This window comes from Ursus arctos, unplaced genomic scaffold, assembly GCF_023065955.2.
Source record: "Ursus arctos isolate Adak ecotype North America unplaced genomic scaffold, UrsArc2.0 scaffold_12, whole genome shotgun sequence".
NCBI classification, from domain to species: domain Eukaryota; kingdom Metazoa; phylum Chordata; class Mammalia; order Carnivora; family Ursidae; genus Ursus; species Ursus arctos.
The window spans coordinates 67,372,957-67,394,069 of NW_026622786.1; the positions used below are offsets into that span (position 1 = coordinate 67,372,957).

The window sequence follows — 21,113 nt, forward strand, 5'->3', positions numbered from 1 at the left end:
TCTCCCGGTGGCATTTTAGACATTAACAGGTAGCATTTTTACAGTCATTTAGGGGAAGTACTCTTGGTTTTTAATGATCAGGGATGCTAGATATTCTATAATAATGGGACAGTGCCAAACAGTGAGGAGTTCTTATGTCCTGCATGGCTTTCAGCTGTCTCACCAGCCATAATGGAGGTGAAAAATATGTTCAGAATTATTAGAACCATTCTAACTCTACATAAAACACAGAATACCTTTACATTGTTTTGAGATGCATCATATATTATAGGAATACAAGTATATTATAAGTCTTCTCTTTTGTTTTGTTAAAAATATATGGTGTAGTATTACACTGTGATGAAGTGTACGGCAGCTCACTTATTTCCCTGGTTTTCTTGTATGGAATGGCTTATGACCTTCTTACATTTTAGAACTCCAAACTGATTTGTGTAAGTGAGTGCAAGCGTCCAATATGTTTTCGAGAGTAGTCATTCTTGAACATTTATGTATTGAAGTGCATATTTTCCATGTTCCATTCATTTCTCTTTATACCACAGTTAAGACAATCCGTTGATTTTTATTTTTTATTTTTTATTTATTTTTTATTTTTTTAAAGATTTTATTTATTTATTCGACAGAGATAGAGACAGCCAGCGAGAGAGGGAACACAAGCAGGGGGAGTGGGAGAGGAAGAAGCAGGCTCATAGCAGAGGAGCCTGATGTGGGGCTCGATCCCAGAACGCCGGGATCACGCCCTGAGCCGAAGGCAGACGCTTAACCGCTGCGCCACCCAGGCGCCCTTTTTTTTTTTTTTTTTTTTTTTTTTTTTTTTAAAGATTTTATTTATTTATTCGACAGAGATAGAGACAGCCAGCGAGAGAGGGAACACAAGCAGGGGGAGTGGGAGAGGAAGAAGCAGGCTCATAGCAATCCATTGATTTTTAATACATTTCATTTCAAGATATAAAAGAAGACAATACGAAATAGTTGTTTTTAAATGAAGGCTGTCTTAGTTTGGGCTACCATAGTAAATACCATAGGCTGGGTGACTTAAACAAGAGAAATTTATTTTCTCACAGTTCTGGAGTCGAGGAAGTACAAGATCGGGGTGCCAGCCAGTTTGGTACCTGGGGAGAGCTCTCTTCCCAGCTTGCAGACAGCTGCCTTTTCACCATGTCCTCACATGGCAGAGAGACAGAGAGTGCGCGAGAGCCCAAGCTCCTGTGTCTGAGAACAGTAAGCCTTTCCACTTAGGACCTCACCTATGTGATCTCGTTTAACCTTAATTCCTTACTCCACATACGGTCATGTGGGAGTTAGGGCTTCAATATACGAATTTTAGGGAGACACAATTCAGTCCATTGTAGGGGCTTTGGGAGTGAAGGTTGAAAAATCAATGATGCCATGTGTAATCAGTGTATGAATAAATGAACGGATGTGCATCTAATAACAGCAGAGTGTGTCTGGAAAGATTTATAGAACCATTTTACCTGGGCCTTTATAAAGTATATCCTTTCTAGCTTCCATGTGGCCTTCAGGGCTGCTTGATCATTTTGTTCTCTGGTTGATTCTGTAACACACGGTCCAACCTAAGTTCTACTTCGTCTCCTTCTCATTTTCTGTATATAATGTCGGATTCTACTTCGTCAAAGAAAATGTTAGTCAGTTGTGGATGGACTTATCCTCAGTTATCTTCATCTCTACCGCAGTCTGCTTTTTCCTTCTACTCTGCCTTCTTAATAATGTTAACAACCTTCTTTGCATTTATTTATGTATTGGCTCCATCTCTTTTGACCGTAGACATAAGAATAAAATCAACTTAAATTCGTATAATGGGTTCCAATATTAAAGCTTTCCATATTGATTATATCACTGGATTAGATGCAGCCTTATAATTGAACGAGAATTTGTATCCCCATCTTAAATGACAGAAAACAAATTCTGCAAAGCTCCTGGGAAAGAACATACCTCTCAGTCTGCATTGCTATGTCTGCATCAGCCTCTCTTTCGTCCTTCCTTTTACTGCTAGACATTCAAATGAACATTGCTTCCACGTGTTCATCCATTACTTCTAAACTATTTGGGGAAAATGAAATTTTTGAGAACTCTCAAAACTGAGAGTCCTTATATTTCTTTAAAAGAGATAGGAAACCACCTTCGTGGAAGTGGAGAGGCAGACCTGGTTTTAGGCAAAATTGTGAAATACATATGGAACATATGTTCCATATGGTTGATTTCTGGTAGCCTTACATCACTTAGCATCTCTGCATGCCTAAGCAGTTCCTTGTTACACCGGGTGCCTCTTGGGCTTAGCAGAATACAGATTTAATGTGTCTTCCTAAACTCCTGAAAGTAAGTGTAATGTTTTGTTCATTTTATCCTCACTTGCTAGCAAGGTGTATAGTATCTGGTGGACACTTACATAACGTTTGAATTTATGAATAAATATCACATCAAAGTCAAGAGTTTTCTGCTTAGGTTTTTGTATTCCCTGCAATTTAGTTGTTCCTGCTGCTCCTGAGCTTACACACTCCGTTCCCATTATGTCATCACTGTCCTTCTCTAGGTCATGTCTGTATTTCTACTTCTGGATTCTAACTCACTCAACGCAATGCTAGATGTTCTGAAACTTTACTATTTCAGTGTCTTAACACAATATAAGTTTGTCATTAGCAGCCCGTGCATCTGTTTCTTAAAAGCCTGGCAGTGACCTAAGTCACTTCTTATATTCTGTTGACAAGAATTGGTCACATGGCCATATCTAGAAGCATAATAGGAGAGAGGCTAGCAAGTAGAGATCCTGGTTAGGCTGCTGATTCCCATTAATCTTATACTACATAAGAGGGGACACAAATTTTAGGGGACAGCTAACCATATCTGACACATTCTGCCCCTCTGGCCACCAAACATCTTTGCATACCTTTCTTCCCTCACATAGAACATACTCGTGTCCTCCTCAAGAAAAACCACTCGAAGTTCCATGCGGTCACGAATCTAGCTTGAAGGCCGGGATCTTTGGGTGTTGGATGGCCAGTCGATCAGATCTGCATGGGGCTTCTTATGACTCAGTGACCTATGAATTGATGTTCTGTCTACCCTCTCTCACATTCCCACCCTACCTGAACCCCATTTCTAATATACCCTGTTAGAGCAGGAACAGGATAGCTAGGAAATGGGTTACTTGGAAGAAGAACTAGAAGGTAAAGAGGAATCATCAGTCTGCAGCAATGCTGAATCCTGCCGGGCAAGCTGTGTGAACACCCCGCCACCCTGGTAGCAGAGGAGTTCCTTTGCATAGACATGGCTGATTATGCTGCTTAGAACAGTAAATGTATGATTTAGAATTACAGTGTGAGTACATGGAAGCAGCTTGACTCTAACTGGCGGGGGCACAGACCTAAAGTGAAGCAAACACACAAGTCTGACAACGTCGGCCCGCGGGTTGCTTGCATACCTTGTGTTTCGGGCCCAGCCTGGTAGTTGTTGTCTCTCACGGGAGACCTGACAAATCTATAATTCTAGGAAGATGGAGGGTTTGGAAGCAATGTCTCCTAGAGGTGTATTTTCCCATGGAGAAAACAAGGAAAAAACTGAAGACATTTTCATGATATTTTGACAAGCGACACAGGGCAGAGTTTTTACTGTAAGGATTGTGGCGTGCTAAGAATATCAGAGCCTATTCACCCATGGGCCCTGTGGGTGGATGGATTTGTAGGTTCATGTTTGTTCATTTCCCTGTGACCTTCCTCTTATAGACTTATGTGACAACAAAAAGTCACAAAGATAGAGACATATTAGTATTGTTAATGAAAAGACAGACTTCCACTGGGGATATGAGTTTTCAGACCTGATCACATAATGAAACAATTACTAAAGGGTTCTGCATTCCTAGAAGACAAAGTAAGCATTTGAGAAGTGCAGCAAAAGGAAGTCAGAGCCCAGACTCAACACCAAGCTTCACTCATCTCTCTATGTAGTCAGAGAAACTCCCAAGAGGGACGCTCAAGAAGTCTTAGGAAAATACAATTTCTGTGTTGAAGGTCTTCGCTGTGGCAGCAAGGGCATGCCTATTAATATCTTATTGGACTTCTAGAATTGTCTACTGCCTGCTCAACAAAAGACCACCACAGTAATGAAATAGTCTGTTGATTTCAGGCAAAGCCGGGTTTACGCATAATGCTGTCAGCGAGAGCCACCACCTCAACAGACAGAGTAGTGACTCTGAAAGGGGAAGGTTAAGGGCAGACACTTAGAGGGTTTTGGGGTCTGAGCTCCGGTGTTTTCAGGTAGGGCTTTTACTGAGGGAATCTAATCGACAAAGTGTGTGATATAAAAGTTTAGGATTAATGGACACAAAGATTGGGTCTTAAAGCAAGTCTCGATAAGTAAACAGTTTATTTGATAAGGAAGGATTTGTCCAGTTAAGTGATCTGTTGTCCTGAGAAGGGAATTGTTTGCCCAGATTAAAAATCTATTGTTTCGAGGAGGGAGCTGATTGATGATGGAGCAGACTGCTATTTAGGTAAATGATTTATGGGAATGTCCGAAAGCAAATGATGGTTATTTACTGGTTTGTAGCAGAATTTTTAGGGCAAGAATTTCCTTGACTTCATGGTAAAGTCATGTTCAGGTAGGTGGCCCTCAGTTCTTTGATCTGATAGTAAGCCATGCGAATGCAGGTGGTCTCAGTTCTCATGTGTCTCAGTAAAGTCATATATGCTTGTCCATTAATGTGTTACACACTGTTTGTTAGATCTGTTCCTAGAAAACTTGTGGTTTTGGTTCCTACTGTAAAAGAGTCTTCTGTGTAAAATTACCTTTTCGTGTGTTTTACTGCTGTTTAGGTTTGAAGTTGATTTTGGTATAACATTCTTATCATAGATATTCTTGAATTTTTTAGTAGAAGAAACTGTATCATCTGCAAATAATGAAGTTTACTTCTGCCATTCAAGTTATTTCTTTGTCTTGACTGACTGGAATCTTCAATACAGTGTTGAACAAGAGTGGTGATAGTGGACGTGGTAGAGACATTTATTGCTTATTTGCTATTCATGTCCTCTTCCATCGTTTCAAGCCCTCTTGCAGGTACATAGGGCCTACTCTATCTGGGCTATGAAGGAAAATTATGTGGGTCCCTTTCAGGGTGAAGCTTAGATGAACTGATATGAGCTCTCTCTCATTGCTGTGGCAATTAGGACTCATGTTCTAGATCATACAGCTGTAAGTTCAGTGTGCTTCATCAAAACAGTCCTCGGACAGTTTTGTGAAGTGTAATTTCTCTTGCTAACCTCTATCACTATAAAGCACAGGGAAAAATGAACCTCTATTATGTTAAGCCACCGATTTTCAAACTTAATTTGCTGCTGCAGCATAGCCTAATACAGTGTGCCTTCTTGTCTTGATCCTGTCTTTGATAGGGTCATGTCTAAGGTTTCACACATATGAATGTTATTTGCAGTAGATTTTTATTAAATATCCTTTAACAAGTTAACAAAGTTCCTTTTGAAATTCCCTGCTTGCAGAGAATATTTTTAAATTGTGAGCAGATGTTGAATATTATCAAATGCCTTTTTTTCAGCATCTGTTGAATAGATTAATAGATTTTCTAATGCTAGCCTATCCTTGTAGTCTTTGAAAAAAACCCAATTTGGTCATGTTATATTCTTTTTCTTTAATGTTACTACATTTAATTTTTTAATATTTTATTTAACATTTTTTTCCATAGATGGTTTCTAGTGAGGGTGGTCTGTAATCACCCTTCTACTCTCCATGAGTGGCTTGGTGGCATTACTCTGATCACATCATAAAATTAATTGGAGATGTCTTTCTTCTTTGAGAACAGTTTGTCAGTTTGTTCCTGAGCTCGGTATTTTGGGTTGTTAGTAAATCCGATTGTGAGATCATCTTCTGTGAGACTTCCCTTTTAGGCAGCCTGAGGGGCTTAGGCTCTGGGAGTTTTCTACTTGGGAGATCTGCCATAGCTCTGTCATATGTCACTGGCCTGAGACCCCCTTACTTAGTAGCTGTTCGACTTTGCTACAGTTTCCTCTGCTGTGAAGCGCAGAGAATAAAAATATCTACCCCATAAGATTGTTGTGGGGATTAAACAAGTTATTTATGTAAATGCATAGAACAGTGGTCTAAGAAGGGACACCCCCCCACACACACATAGACACAAGGACTGATTTAAGGAATTACTTATTACTTTCATTGCATTATTTTGGGATTTCTTCTGAATTCTCCAGTGTAAAGAAAGTATATCTTTCTAAAAACAAACCAGGTAGTTGAGTGTATGGATTTTTAAACTAGATAAGGTAGGAATTGATTACTCACTCGAAATAGGAGTCACTAAGGAATATTCTTGGCAAAACTGGGAAACTGCTCTTAGTTACCAATATCTGCTTCTCTCTTTTTTTTTTTCTTTTTAAAGATTTATGTATTTGAGAGAGAGCACAGGCGGGGAGGGGAGCAGATGGTGAGGGAGAGAGTGAATCCCAAGTAGACTCCCGACCGTGGAACCTCCTGTTGGGCTTGATCTCATGACCCTGAGGTCACGACCTGAAACCAAAAGTTGGAGCTGAACTGACTGTGCCACCAGGTGCCCCTGCTTCTTCTCTCTCTCTTTTGAATGAGAACTGTACTTTCTTCTTATCATCCTCAAAGCAGTACCTATACTGCACTTTTTTCCTGCACTCCTTATTCTCAACTACTTCCCAGCTAATTCCATTAGAATTACTTGTATTTATTTCTTAAATTTTATGCTCCACGACAAAGGGCAAGTTTTAGAGCATGTGTTTAGTACCAGGCACTAGGTAAGCTTTCAGTAGATATTTGTCAGATAAGTGAATTTCCTGTTTCCCATTATACCTAGTAGTTAATTCTTCCTTCCATTAATTAGATCTTGAAGTTCCTGTAAATATAAAATGTTATGGCCATTAATATGATTTATCAGATTATCATGTAAACATCTTTTCAGGAATCTTATTTCATGAGTATAGTATACCAAACCACTATATATCACAAAATTGAAAAGTATGTCATTTGCATAATTACATTTATGAAATTACAATTAATGTTATGTATGAAACTTTTCTACTTATAACAGTTTTAGATTGGTTTAAAAATACCAAATTTTTTATCTTGATACATTTTAACATTTGCAGTCTTGGAATTGTTACATATCTGCGGTCTTAGAAATGGCGTTTAAAGAACTATTTCCGTAAATGTAAAAAAAATACCCTTTATGCTGAAATATGAAGATTGCTGTAAACAGATGACATAAATATCATTCTTTCTCATAAACTACGCCCTCTGCTTTGTTTTTTCACTGGTTTTACCATATTTTTGTGGCAAACCTGGAAGATTATTTGCCCGGTTTATAGATAAGGAAACTAAGGCTTGGAGAGAAAATGACCTGGTCAGGCAGAGATTTGAACCCAGGTCTTTGGACTGTAAGCCAGTGTTCTTGAGGAATCATCCAAGAAAGGAACTCTTCTGTAATGAGCCAAAGACATTAATATTCCATTTGATTTCTGAAGTGAATAAGCAAGGGATGGAAAACTCATAAGAGCTATGGAAATATTTCTTAAGCTAAGGCTTAAGCCTGGAAGTTTGAAGTGTATTCTTATCAAAGACTCACCCCCCTCATTATATCTTTCAGTCCTCCATGTAGATATAAAACTTTAGAGAACAAATATTTACTTTAATTCCATGGAAAGAATACATCCTGGCTGTAATCCCATTGCACAATTACTTATTATATATCTATTTAGTTCTAATTTCCTTTCTCTTTGTTTTATCAATACTTGTTTTTTCATGTCTGCCATCGTGGGTTGTAACTTCTTTGTGGTCTTATCTGTGATTGCTGTCTCCTACCTTGTTCACTACTTTAGACATAAAATATGCTAAATAAATGTTGAATAGTATTGAGTTACAGCATTTAAAGTTCTCTACAATGTGCCCCTCTCTACCTCTAACACATTCTCTCCTATTGCTTTCCTATAGAGATAGATTATCAAACTCAGTGTTCATCTTTTCTTGCGCCTTTTCCCCCACTCTGAATGCCCTTTCTCTTTCTTTACTTATGGCCTTGATTCCAGTCCCACCTCCTCCATGAGACTTACACCATTCAGACCAAAATCGTTGGCCGTCCTTCTGCATTATTGTCATTAGGATGTATTTGACACAGCATGTCTCCTCGTCAGTTATCTCTGTGTTTATGCTGCATCTCATCTGCATTGTGCATTCAGATCCCTGTACCTCTCTAAACCTGAGTATTAGCTAACATGTGGTTCAAAAGATTCTCAGTGAATATTCTGATAAACAGAGGAAAAGGCTGTATTTAAAACATTGCCGACTAGTTTGGGGAAAAAATTTAGTAAACAGAAAATGAAGTGTTCCTAGCCAACATGTGACTCAGTTGGCATTGAAACTGATCAAAAGGGGCGCCTGGATGGCTGAGTCGATTGGGCGTCTGACTTTAGCTCAGGTCATGATCCAGGGGCCCTGGAATAGAGCCCTGAGTTGGACTCCCTGCTCAGTGGGGAACCTGCTGCTCTCTCTCCCTCTGCACCTCCCCCACTTGTATGCTCACGCTCTCTCTCTCTCTCAAACATATACATAAAATATTAAAAAAAAAGAAATTAACAAAGAGAAAATAATCTCTCTAGCATAAGCCATGGAGCTCCTATTTGGTTATAACTCTAGAAACAGCATTACAGCATTTTTCTTTCTTTCCTGTAAGTCTCTTTTATAAATACCCTTACATTTGTTGACCATGGACCTCTTTGATCTTTTTTTTGACATTCACTATGCTTTTTCATTATCTCTGTGAACAGCTAACAGTGGAACAATTTTTGATTTTTTATTCAATCTAGATGACATATTTCTTGGTCAGTTATTTGGGACTATAACTGAGCCATTTGAATCACGTGCTATTTGGTTCTGGGATGAAAGCTTGATTCTCTCAGCTTACTGCTGACTCATCACATGTTGCCATAATTCTGGAAAGCAGTGGAAATTGTGGTAGCGTTGAGGCAAAAAATTGTTTCGGAATTGGTAGTTTAATAATAAATGACTTATGTTTATTGTATAATTCATATACCTACACATTCTACAAAATACTTGAAATTGTAGAAGATCTCTAAGATACTATCATTAACCTTATTTTACATATGGGGAAATGAGTCTGTGAAAGATTAGGTGGCTTTCCTGAAGATCAACTTGACCTCCTTAAAGGTCAAATATTGATGAAATAATACTGCTATAACATTGGCTCATAAAGGCAGAGACTTTGTTGTGTTCAATGTCATAGTCCCAACACTTAAAATAGTGACTGGAGGTTAAATATTTACTAAATGAATGCAGTTCCCCTCTCTCATTCTCTCTTGAACTCAACTCCAGATTATCACTCCCATCACTCCATCTGTGCTACTCTTGTTGTTACTGATGACCTTCCATTGCTAAAATACAAAGGGTCCATTCACAGTCTTTTCTAATTTGATTTATCAGTAATATTTAATTTAGTTACTCCCCTTACTCGAAATGCTTTCTTCAGTTGACAACACATTCTCCTGTTTCTTCCCCTACTTCCCTGGTCACTCCTTAGTCTCCTGTTTCCTTCTCACCTTCTCAGCCTCTCAGTAGTAGAGTATTTCCAGGGCTCCGTCTTCAGATGTTTTCTTCTATTTATGCTCACTTCCTTGGTGATATCATCCAGTGCCCTGTCTTTAAATACCATTTGTATCTTTATCCTGGACTCTTCTCCTGAATTCTACTCTAATATGTTGGGTGATTAATAAATTGGTATGTGAAGCTCAGCATGTCCAAAACCAGACTCCTAACACTTACTCTTCCATCCTTCCAGCTGGAAGGGTGTGACTAAATCATACAAACTCAGCTCTTCAGGTTGATTAGGCCAAAAGATTGGTGTTATCTTTGACATTCAGTCTATCGACAAATCCTGTTGGCTCTATCTTTCAAATGCCTTTTGAGTCTGCTCACTTTTCACCTCCATTGATTATCACTCTGACCCAATCCATCATCCTTTCCCATATTTTATTGTAATCATTTCCTAGCTGATTTCCCTGCTTCTGCCTTTGGCCCCTCTATAGATAGTTCTTAACACAGTAGCCAGGGAGATCTCATTAAAAAAAAAAAAAAAAAAGTCACAGAATAGAAGCCTAAAGCCTTAAAATCTACCTTTTTAACTTCATCACCTACGATTTAGTTCAGCCTTGTTGTCTTCTTTGCAATTTCTAATGCACCCTGCCACGCTTTCCACCACACCCCACCCCACAAGTTCTTTACATTTATTTTTCTCTCTTTCTGGAATGATCTTCCTACAGATGTCCCCATGACTTAGACCACTCTTGTGGTCTTTACTAAGTCTTCAGGCCTTTACTCCTTAGGTCTTTACTAAGACATTCTCTTTCTCTGTGAGGTCCCCATTGATTATCCTATTTAAAATTGCAGCTCCTTCCCTCCATACCCCTCCCACACCACCCGTCAGCACTTATTTCCTTTCCTGCTTTATTTCCTTCTCATGGTATTTACCATCCTTAGACATACTATATATTACCTATTTATCTTGGTATGTGTATGTTTTTAAAACTCTTTCTCCTTAGTAGAATGTAAATTTTATTAGAATCAAAGTTCCACATAATAAGGATAGGAATTTATTAATTTTTCTATCCTGATTTATTCATTTGTCCCCAGAACAAATGAATCAATGAATCAATGAATGAGTATTAGGATAGAATTCTGTTCTGATTGGCCTCATAACTAAATTGGACTATAATTAGTTTCTGTGTATTGTCCTTTGTTTTCTATGTGCACCCCTAACTTTACCCCACCGCTACTGAAAAGCCCTTGGAATTGATAAAGTTTTATAAATTTTAGACATGTGGAATGAACAATCCAGATGTGTTTAATATTTAATCTTACAGTGATAATGACTGCTACATTCTGAAATTTACCTTCAAATGTAGCTGTGGCATTACACTTTTTAAAAAAAAACTCTTACAAAGGTTCTAAGGTTGTGTGTATGTATAATATTACCACATTTATTATGTATATACAAATATAATTTTTTAACAGGTTATCAGGACACCCCATGGGAGAGACTTTGATGAGTCCTTGGAAAGGTGTGAAGAGTATTTAAGCTCACGGTCATGTAGCAAGCCCCAGCATTCAGCAAGGACCTTACTTGTCCATTCAGCACCCTCAACAATGCCGAAGCATTCTCCAAGCCCTGTGTTAAATCGAGCTTCTCTCAGGGAAAGGTAATGCTTAGTCTCTCTTTCTGTACTGATTTTTTGAATAATCATCATTAGAAAAGACAAGGAAGTAATTACGTATGTGAAGTAATTATTCATACAAGTATAATTTGATTTTAAAAGGCTTACTTTTTGTTTCGAATATATTACATATTACATAGTACTAGATACTCCTCCCCCACCCAGCGCTCTTGAAGTGAGTTTATTAACTATTGGCGAGTTTATTAATTAGAGTCACTTTAACCCTAATTAAATACTGTAGTTCATAAAAGTGAAAAATAGTGTGTGATGGTTTGTTTTCAATAGATTCATAGGGATTTAACATTATGGACATGGCTAATGTATAAAAATAGCCTAAGTTATACTTTCCTTTTAGTGGTAATGATGATGCCATATATTGTTGGTATATGGTACCTGATTTCCTCAAATAACCTCTCCCCAACTCCCCAGGAGACTCTTAACCATGTGAAGATTCCAACCGTCTCTCTAAAAAAGCTTTGGCAACCAAAGTTAGACACTTGTTATACTTTGAATGTGAAAGAAATAATTTCTCTTTATCTGTTTTTGTGTTGTTGAATTCAAATTGAAATTTCTTGCCTCAGTCACTAATAGTAACATAGAAAACAGAGTTGTCATAAATTAAGAAAAAAAAATCCTAGATGGTTTAAAAATTTTATAGAAATTTGAACACCTAAGAGAAATGCCATCAACAAATAGAAATAAAGTCTATCTTTATGGGTGGATCAAAAAGCTAATGTAGGGGCGCCTGGGTGGCACAGCGGTTAAGCGTCTGCCTTCGGCTCAGGGCGTGATCCCGGCGTTATGGGATCGAGCCCCACATCAGGCTCTTCTGCTGTGGGCCTGCTGCTTCCTGTCCCACTCCCCCCTGCTTGTGTTCCCTCTCTCGCTGGCTGTCTCTGTCTCTGTTGAATAAATAAATAAATCTTTAAAAAAAAAAAAAAAAAAGAAAGAAACACAAAGGACAGAGATGTGCCAGCCCTGGAAGTGAGGGCTGGGATGCTGGCTGTGGGGTGCACATCCTGGGATGCTGTAGGGTTTAGCAGCACCAACAGAAACAGAGTTAAAGTGGCCAGAGGGGCCCAGTGGAGAACCGTCTGTGATCCCTCTGTTCTGAGACAGAGGCTGGATTTGGCCACTGCTGCTCTGACTCTCAGAAGAGGCATAGCAAACCACCAGGGAAAGCCACCAGAGAACAAAAGCCCGGAAATACTGGCTCACAGTGTGCCCACCCCCATCCACCCTCGCAGGGGACACGTAGACTCTACCCAAACAGGGTTGCCTGAGTATTGGCTCAGCAGGCCCCTCCCCCAGAAGGCAGGCTGAAAAATCAAGAAGCCCACATCCCTAAGGTCCCTATAAAACAAGTGCGCACTGCCTGGGTCCCGGTCAATAATTTGGGCTCTGGACAACCCCGCAACCTCTCCTCATCAGAATGACGAGAAGGAGAAATCCCCCCCAGCAAAGAAAAGACAATGAGTCTGTGGCCTCTGCCACAGAACTAATGGATATGGATATAACCAGATTATCAGAAATGGAGTTCAGAGTAACAATGGTCAAGATGATGTGTTGACTTGAAAAAAGTATTAATGAAAATATTGAGAATATAGAATCTCTAAGGGCAGAAATGAGAGCAAATCTGGCAGAAATTAAAAATTCTATGAATCAAATGCAGTTAAAAGTAGATGCTCTGACGGCCAGGGTGAATGAGGCAGAAGAACGTATTGGCAAATTGGAGGATGGGTTAGTAGAAGAGAAAACTAAAATAGAAACTTGGCTCAAGGGGCGCCGGGGTAGCGCAGTCGTTAAAGCGTCTGCCTTCGGCTCAGGGCGTGATCCTGGCGTACCGGGATCGAGTCCCACATCAGGCTCCTCCGCTATGAGCCTGCTTCTTCCTCTCCCACTCCCTCTGCTGTGTTCCCTCTCTCGCTGGCTGTCTCTCTGTCACATAAATAAATAAAATCTTTAAAAAAAAAAAAAACAAACTTGGCTCAAAAAAATCCAATCTCAAGAATGTAGGATATGGGAGATTACTGACTCAATGAAACGTTCCAATGTCACAATCATTGGCATCCCCAAGGGGGTGGAGAAAAACAGAGGTCTAGAAGAGATATTTGAACAAATTGTAGCTGAAAACTTCCCTAATCTAGCAAAGGAAACAAGCATTCGTGTCCAAGAGGCAGAGAGGACCCCTCCCAAGCTCAACCACGACAAATCTACGCCACGTCACATAATAGTGCAATTTGCAAATATTAGATCCAAGGATACAGTATTGAAAGCCGCCAGGGCAAAGAAGTTTCTCGCGTACCAAGGCAAAGGTATCAGAATTACGTCAGACCTGTCTACACAGACCTGGAATGAGAGAAAGGGTTGGGGGAGCATTTTTAAAGCTCTTTCAGAGAAAAACATGCAGCCAAGGATCCTTTATCCAGCAAGGCTGTCATTCAGAATTGATGGAGAGATAAAGACCTTCCAGAATCGCCAGTCGTTGACCAATTTCGTAACCACGAAACCAGCCCTACAGGAGATATTAAGGGGGGTTCTATAAAAGTAAAAAGGCCCCAAGAGTGATACAGAACAGAAAGTCACAATCTATAGAAACAAAGACTTTACAGGTAACATGGCATCATTAAAATCATATCTCAATAATCAGTCTCAATGTAAATGGCCTAAATGCTCCCATAAAAGGGCACAGGGTTGCAGATTGGATAAAAAGACATGACCTATCCATTTGCTGTCTACAAGAGACTCATTTCGAACCTAAGGCTACATCCAGACTGAAAGTAAAGGGATGGAATACCATCTTTCATGCCAATGGACCTCAAAAGAAAGCTGGGGTAGCAATTCTCATAGCAGACAGATTGGATTTTAAACTAAAGACTATAGTTAGAGATACAGAAGGGCACTATATTATTCTTAAACGATGTATCCAACAAGTGGATATGACCATTATAAATATCTATGCTCCCAACAGGGGAGCAACAAGATACACAAGCCAACTCTTAACCAGAATAAAGAGACATATAGATAATAATACGTTAATAGTAGGGGACCTCAACACTCCACTATCAGCAATAGATAAGCAGAAAATCAACAAACAAACAAGTGCTTTGAATGCCATACTAGACGAGTTAGACCTCATAGATATATATAGAACATTACACCCCAGAACCAAAGAATACTCATTCTATTCTAATGCCCATGGAACATTCTCAAGAATAGACCATGTTCTGGGTCACAAAACAGGTCTCAACCCATACCAAAGTCTGAAATTATTCACTGCATATTCTCAGATCATTATGCTTTGAAATTGGAGCTCAACCACAAGGAAAAATTTGGAAGAAACTCAAACACTTGGAGACTAAGAACCATCCTGCTCAAGAATGATTCAATAAACCAGGAAATCAAAAATCAATTTAAACAATTTATGGAGACCAACGAGAATTAAAACACAATGGTCCAAAACCTACGGGACACTACAAAGGCAGTCCTAAGGGGAAAATACCTAGCCATCCAAGGCTCACTCAAAAGAATAGAAAAATCTAAAATGCAGTTTTTATTATTCTCACCTCAAGAAGCTAGAACAGCAACAGAGAAACAGGCCTAATCCATGCACGAGAAAGCAGTTGATCAAGATTAGAGCAGAGATCAATGAATTAGAAACCAGGAGCACAGTAGAGCAGATCAACAGAACTAGAAGCTGGTTCTTTGAAAGAAAAAACAAAATTGACAAACCACTGGCAAGACTTATCCAAAAGAATAGAGAAAGGACCCAAATTAATAAAATTATGAATGAAAAGGGAGAGGTCACAACCAACACCAATGAAATTGGAAGGATTATTAGAAACTTTTATCAACAGCTTTTTGCCAATAAATTAAGCAATCTGGAAGAGATGGAGGCCTTCCTGGAAACCTATAAACTACCAAGACTGAAACAGGAAGAAATTGATTTTTTAAACAGACCAATTAATTATGAAGAGATTGAGTCAGTGATAAACAACCTTCCAAAAAACAAGACTCCAGGCCCGGACGGTTTTCTGGGGAATTCTACCAAACATTCAAAGAAGAAATAATACCTATTCTCCTAAAGCTATTTCAAAAAATAGAAACAGAATGAAAGCTACCAAACTCATTCTATGAGGCCAATATTACCTTGATCCCCAAACCAGGCAAAGACCCCATCAAAAAGGAGAATTACAGACCGATTTCCCGAATATGGATGCCAAAATTCTCAACAAGATCCTTGCTAATAGAATACAAGAGTACATTAAAAGGATTATCCATCATGACCAAGTGGGATTCATCCCTGGGATGCAAGGGTGGTTCACATTCACAAATCTATCAGTGTGATAGATTTTATCAACAAGAAAAAAGCCAAAAATCATATGATATTCTCAATAGATGCAGAAAAAGCATTTGACAAAATACAGCATCCTTTCCTGATTAAAATCCTTCAGAGTGTAGGGATAGAGGGTACATTCCTCAATCTCATAAAAACCATCTATGAAAAGCCTGCAGCAAATATCATTCTCAATGGGGAAAAGCTGGAAGCCTTTCCCTTAAGATCAGGAACACGACAAGGATGCCCACTCTCGCCATGATTATTCAACATAGTACTAGAAGTCCTTGCAACAGCAATCAGACAGCAAAAAGGGATCAAAGGTATCCAAATCAGCAAAGAAGAAGTCAAACTGTCTCTCTTCGCAGATGACATGATACTCTATATGGAAAACCCAAGAGAATCCACTCCCAAACTACTAGAAGTTATAGAGCAATTCAGTAATGTGGCGGGATACAAAATCAATGCTCAGAAATCAGTTGCATTTCTATACACGAACAATGAGACTGAAGAAAGAGAAATTAGGGAATCCATCCCATTTACAATAGCACCAAAAATCATATGTTATCTTGGAATTAACTTAACCAGAGATGTAAAGGATCTGTATTCTAGAAACTACAAAGCACTCTTGAAAGACATTGAAGAAGACACAAAAAGATGGAAAAATATTCCATGCTCATTGATCAGAAGAATTAACATAGTTAAAATGACCATGCTACCCAGAGCAATCTACACTTTCAATGCTATCCCAATCAAAATACCAATGACATTTTTCAAAGAACTGGAACAAACAGCCCTTAAATTTGTGTGGAACCAGAAAAAGACCCCGAATCGCCAAGGAATTGTTGAAAAGGAAAAACAAAGCTGGGGGCATCATGTTGCCAGATTTCAAGCTATAGTGCAAAGCTGTGATCACAAAGACAGCATGGTAGTGGCACAAAAACAGACACATAGACCAGTGGAACAGAATAGAGAACCCAGAAATGGACCCTCAGCTCTTTGGGCAACTAATCTTTGATAAAGCAGGAAAAAACATCCAGTGGAAAAAAGAAAGTCTCTTCAATAAATGGTGCTGGGAAAATTGGACAGCTACATGCAAAAGAATGAAACTTGACCACTCTCTCACACCATACACAAATGGATGAAAGACCTCGATGTGAGACAGGAATCCATCAAAATCCTAGAGGAGAGCATAGACAACAACCTCTACAACATTGGCCACAGCAACCTTTTTCATGACATCTCCAAAGGCAAGAGAAACAAAAGATGAACTTGTGGGACTTCATCAAAATAAAAAGCTTCTGCACAGCCAAGGAAACAGTCAAAAAAACTAAGAGGCAGCCCACGGAATGGGAGAATATATTTGCAAATGATACTACAGATAAAAGACTGGTATCCAGGATCTACAAAGAACTTCTCAAACTCAATACATGAGAACAAATAAACAAATCATAAAATGGGCAAAAGATATGAACAGACACTTTTCCAATGAAGACATACAAATGGCTGACAGACACATGAAAAAATGTTCAAAATCATTAGCCATCAGGGAAATTCAAATCAAAACCACACTAAGATATCACCTTACACCAGTTAGAATGGAAAAAATTGGCAAGGCAGGAAAGAACAATTGTTGGAGAGGAAGTGGAGAAAGGGGATCCCTCCTACACTGTTGGTGGGAATGCAAGTTGGTACAGCCACTCTGGAGAACAGTGTGGAGGTCCCCTAAAACGTTAAAAATTGAGCTACCCTATGATCCAGCCATTGCACTACTGGGTATTTACCCCAAAGATACAGACGTAGTGGAGAAGGGCCATATGCACCCCAATGTTCATAGCAGCATTGTCCACAATAGCTAAATCGTGGAAGGAGCTGAGATGCCCTTCAACAGATGACTGGATTAAGATGTGGTCCATATATACAATGGAATATTACTCAGCTATCAGAAAGAACGAATTCTCAACATTTGCTGCAACATGGACGGCACTGGAGGAGATAATGCTAAATGAAATAAGTCAAGCCGAGAAAGACAATTATCATACGGTTTCTCTCATCTATGGAACATAAGAACTAGGAAGATCAGTAGGAGAAGAAGGATAAAAAAAGAGGGGGTAATCAGAAGGGGGAATGAAGCATGAGAGACTATGGACTCTGAGAAACAAACTGAGGGCTTCAGAGGGGAGGGGCGTGGGGGAATGGGATAGACCGGTGATGGGTAGTAAGGAGGGCACGTATTGCATGGTGCACTGGGTGTTATATGCAACTAATGAATCATCGAAATTTACATAAAAAACCAGGGATGTATTGTATGGTGACTAACATAATATAAAAAATATTATAAAAAAATAAAAAAATAAAGGCTGAATAATAAAAAAATAAAAATAAAACATCTCTATTCTGAACAGATGGATTTGTCTGTTTCCTCATTAGCCCTGTAAGCATTCAAATGGATGTATGGAGGTCTGCTGGAGACCCTAATCCTGAAATGGGGAATTTTGATTAATGTTGCTTCTAGGCCACTAGAATCCTGCCTGAGGGCTCATGGAGTTCATGGATAGATGGACAGATGGATTTAAAGAAGTCTCTCTCTATTTACAGAGAGAGATACATATCTATGTTTCTGTAGGCTTTTAAGTTCAAGAGGAACTTTTGAAGAGATTTTCCTGCTGAAGTCTGGTAACTTGTGTCTCAGTTTTCAGGGGACTTTCTTAATTTCCGTGTCTGCTCAGATGTTAGATGGGTAGTCAGTGCTACTCTCTTTTTCCTTACTTTTAGAATCAAGCACTTGTGGTTTTATTCATTCGGTTCTTTGCCATCTCTGTAGCTTTTCAGGAAATTTATACCTGTATCTCTGTATAAACATCACTTTATTTTTCTGACTTTTCATATGTTTTTGCACAGTTCTCTAGTTGTCTACCACTGTAGTACAATATGAATTTTAGTCCCATGTTACTTTACCCTTGTCTGTAATTTTGTCCCAGATTTTGAAGCCTGCCTTCCCAAGTTGATAAATTCTTCATTGAGGCTATACTCAAAAATGCTTCACTGAGGTCAGCTAAAGTCAGCCGTCCCTTTTTCATATTCCAGTGCAGGTGATGGCCTTCTAGTAGTGAGTGGCATTTACACATTTATTCTGATGCTTGGTAGTAGATGTAGTAAGTTCTTTTCTAGAAGGAAATGAGTAGCTCTAATATTAAACATGACCCATTTCACCTATCACTTGAGGAAGGTTGAGGTGCTTTTAAAATAAAAGCAAATAATGACATTTTAGTTTTAAATTCATTTAAATAAAGTAATAAACTTTTATTAGTGTAGTCCTTAGGGATAGATAAACTTTTTTACTTTCACTAAGGTAGAACACCTCTATTTTGAGTGTATGTTCTAAAGAAGATTTAGATTTAGTTATAAATGAAAACAAAATGTCTATAGGACATATTACTAGGGACAAAAACGTTTCATCCTTTTCAGCACACAGTACCACACGTTTAAATAGAAGCCATTCTCTGATATGGCTTTTTAGGTTACTGAGCAGTATACGTACAGGGTGTTTATAAAATCCGGTGGAATCAGTAAACAATTTAAACTGATGTAAATGTAGATTATATGTCCCCAGCAAAATTAGGAGTATAACAGAATATACAGCTACAGGAATTTATCTGGGTAAATATTCATTAAGATGAGATAAGTTTTCTTCTGAGATTAGTGTAAAATGTTGACTCCTTAATCACGTATGTGAATAAACAGACTTTCAGAAACTCTATTAGTGACTGTGAGCAAATGAACTTATTTATAGTGAAGGTGCTTTTTGCTTTAAGCCCATTTAAAAAAATATCTCCAATAGAGTTAACACACATAAAATGGTTGCAATTTTTATTATAAGTGTTACATTTCGGAAATAGTTTTCTCCTCCAAGTATAAATATTAATATTATGACTTATCATTTGTATTAGGCTGTAGAGTTATTACTAAAATCAGACTAAGAAATACTAGCAAATCTAATTAAAAAGGAGCTGATACTCCTTTTAATCATGCTTACAGTTTTGTATTTTGTAAATGAAGCTTAAGATTGGTAGGCAATCATTTCTTATACCACAGCACAGACTAGTGGATCCCCTCATAGTACACTGAAGAGATCCTCTTGGAACTGCATGTTTGGATCTCAGGTTTTCAAGATGGGTTACGTATGTAGCAAATAACAAAGTAGGACAATATATTTGTGTAGATGCAGTAACACTTCCTTTTACAAATGTAGAATATTAAAATTTCCATATAGTTGATCATCCATTATTGTTTGCATTCTTTGAAACATTATGTAAATCATTTTTTCCTGCTTAATAGTTTATACTTTGTATAACTATAAATAAAAATTATAACTTTGCAAGAACAAGCTGGGAGGAAAAAAGGCAAAGATGTAAGCAGTTAGCGTTTTCGTACCCATTCCTTTCTGAAAATTATCAGTAACACTTGATACGGATGAATTATAATCAGGTGGACCTGGAGATTTTCATTATTACTTGTATAAGGTAAATAAAGTAGCTTAGTTATACTAATGCCAGTTTTGAGTTTGGGAATGGCGTAAGAAAGAAGAATGGTTGCTTTAATTCTTCTGTAATTCCAAAACTCCTATTTTAATAAAAGTTACATTTTCCTTTCCTGTTTTTCAATATTCATTTAAAACACACACACACTTACAGGATAGACTAGAGGAGTGATATCTATGCCGAGAGGGGATCATTCAATTTTTATGTTCCTCTATGTTCGGAGGGAGTAAGAATATGATTGGATTCTAAATAATATTTTCATCTGTTTAAACATTTTGCTTCATTTCATAAATTAGTTTTCTTTTTCTGTATACAAAAGGAATTTCTCCCACATAATTTAAGAGAGTGCGATTAAATTACTGGAAAATAAGAACTAATTTTAAAGGCACTATACACGGAATTGTTGTTCTAATCTGAACATCTGTATATTTAGAGATAAAGCTCTAAAGACTTATGTAAGGAAATTGTTAAAATGGTCAGATGTATAAATATGCTGTCCCTAATTCACGTCAAACTTTATTAAGACTACTTATTGCACATATTATGAAGACCTAATACTTCTGCAGAGAATCAGTGCCTGATTATACATTTGCCTCTCATCCTTGGTCAATGAAGAAAATATGCTCTTTTAATCTTTCTATGTTATCACACAGGGATAAGGAAAAAAATGATTTTCTGTGTCTGGCATTTGGAAAGATTTATTTTTCTCTCCCTCTGGCTACAAGTCACCTTTGTTTTTTTATGCCCACAGATTCCATTCTGATTGGTGTTCACCTTCAAACTGCGATGAGATCCATGACCGGGTAAAAAATGTCTTGAAATCACATCAGGCTCATCAAAGACATTTATATGTTAGTTTCTAAAATTTTCTCTTGAAGGCCTTTTCTAATTGGGCAAGAAAACCACTGAAGATGCTTAAAGCTTGTAATAGTTAATCACTGGAAAGAGAAGCAAAAA

General features: G+C 38.2%; 1 protein-coding gene across 4 annotated transcripts in view; it reads left to right on the plus strand.

The window, feature by feature from the left end:
* SPATA6 (spermatogenesis associated 6) overlaps positions 1–21,113 on the plus strand; it is a 151,880-nt gene that overhangs the window by 77,702 nt on the left and 53,065 nt on the right. For 2 of the 4 annotated variants that reach the window (XM_026498145.4, XM_048220349.2), the window contains exons 10-11: positions 11,080–11,264; positions 20,908–21,007. In XM_026498145.4, coding sequence (XP_026353930.1) covers positions 11,080–11,264; positions 20,908–21,007 — 285 coding nt within the window. The remainder of the gene's footprint in view (positions 1–11,079; positions 11,265–20,907; positions 21,008–21,113) is intronic. The other 2 variants (XM_026498146.4, XM_026498147.4) reach the window with 1 other exon arrangement.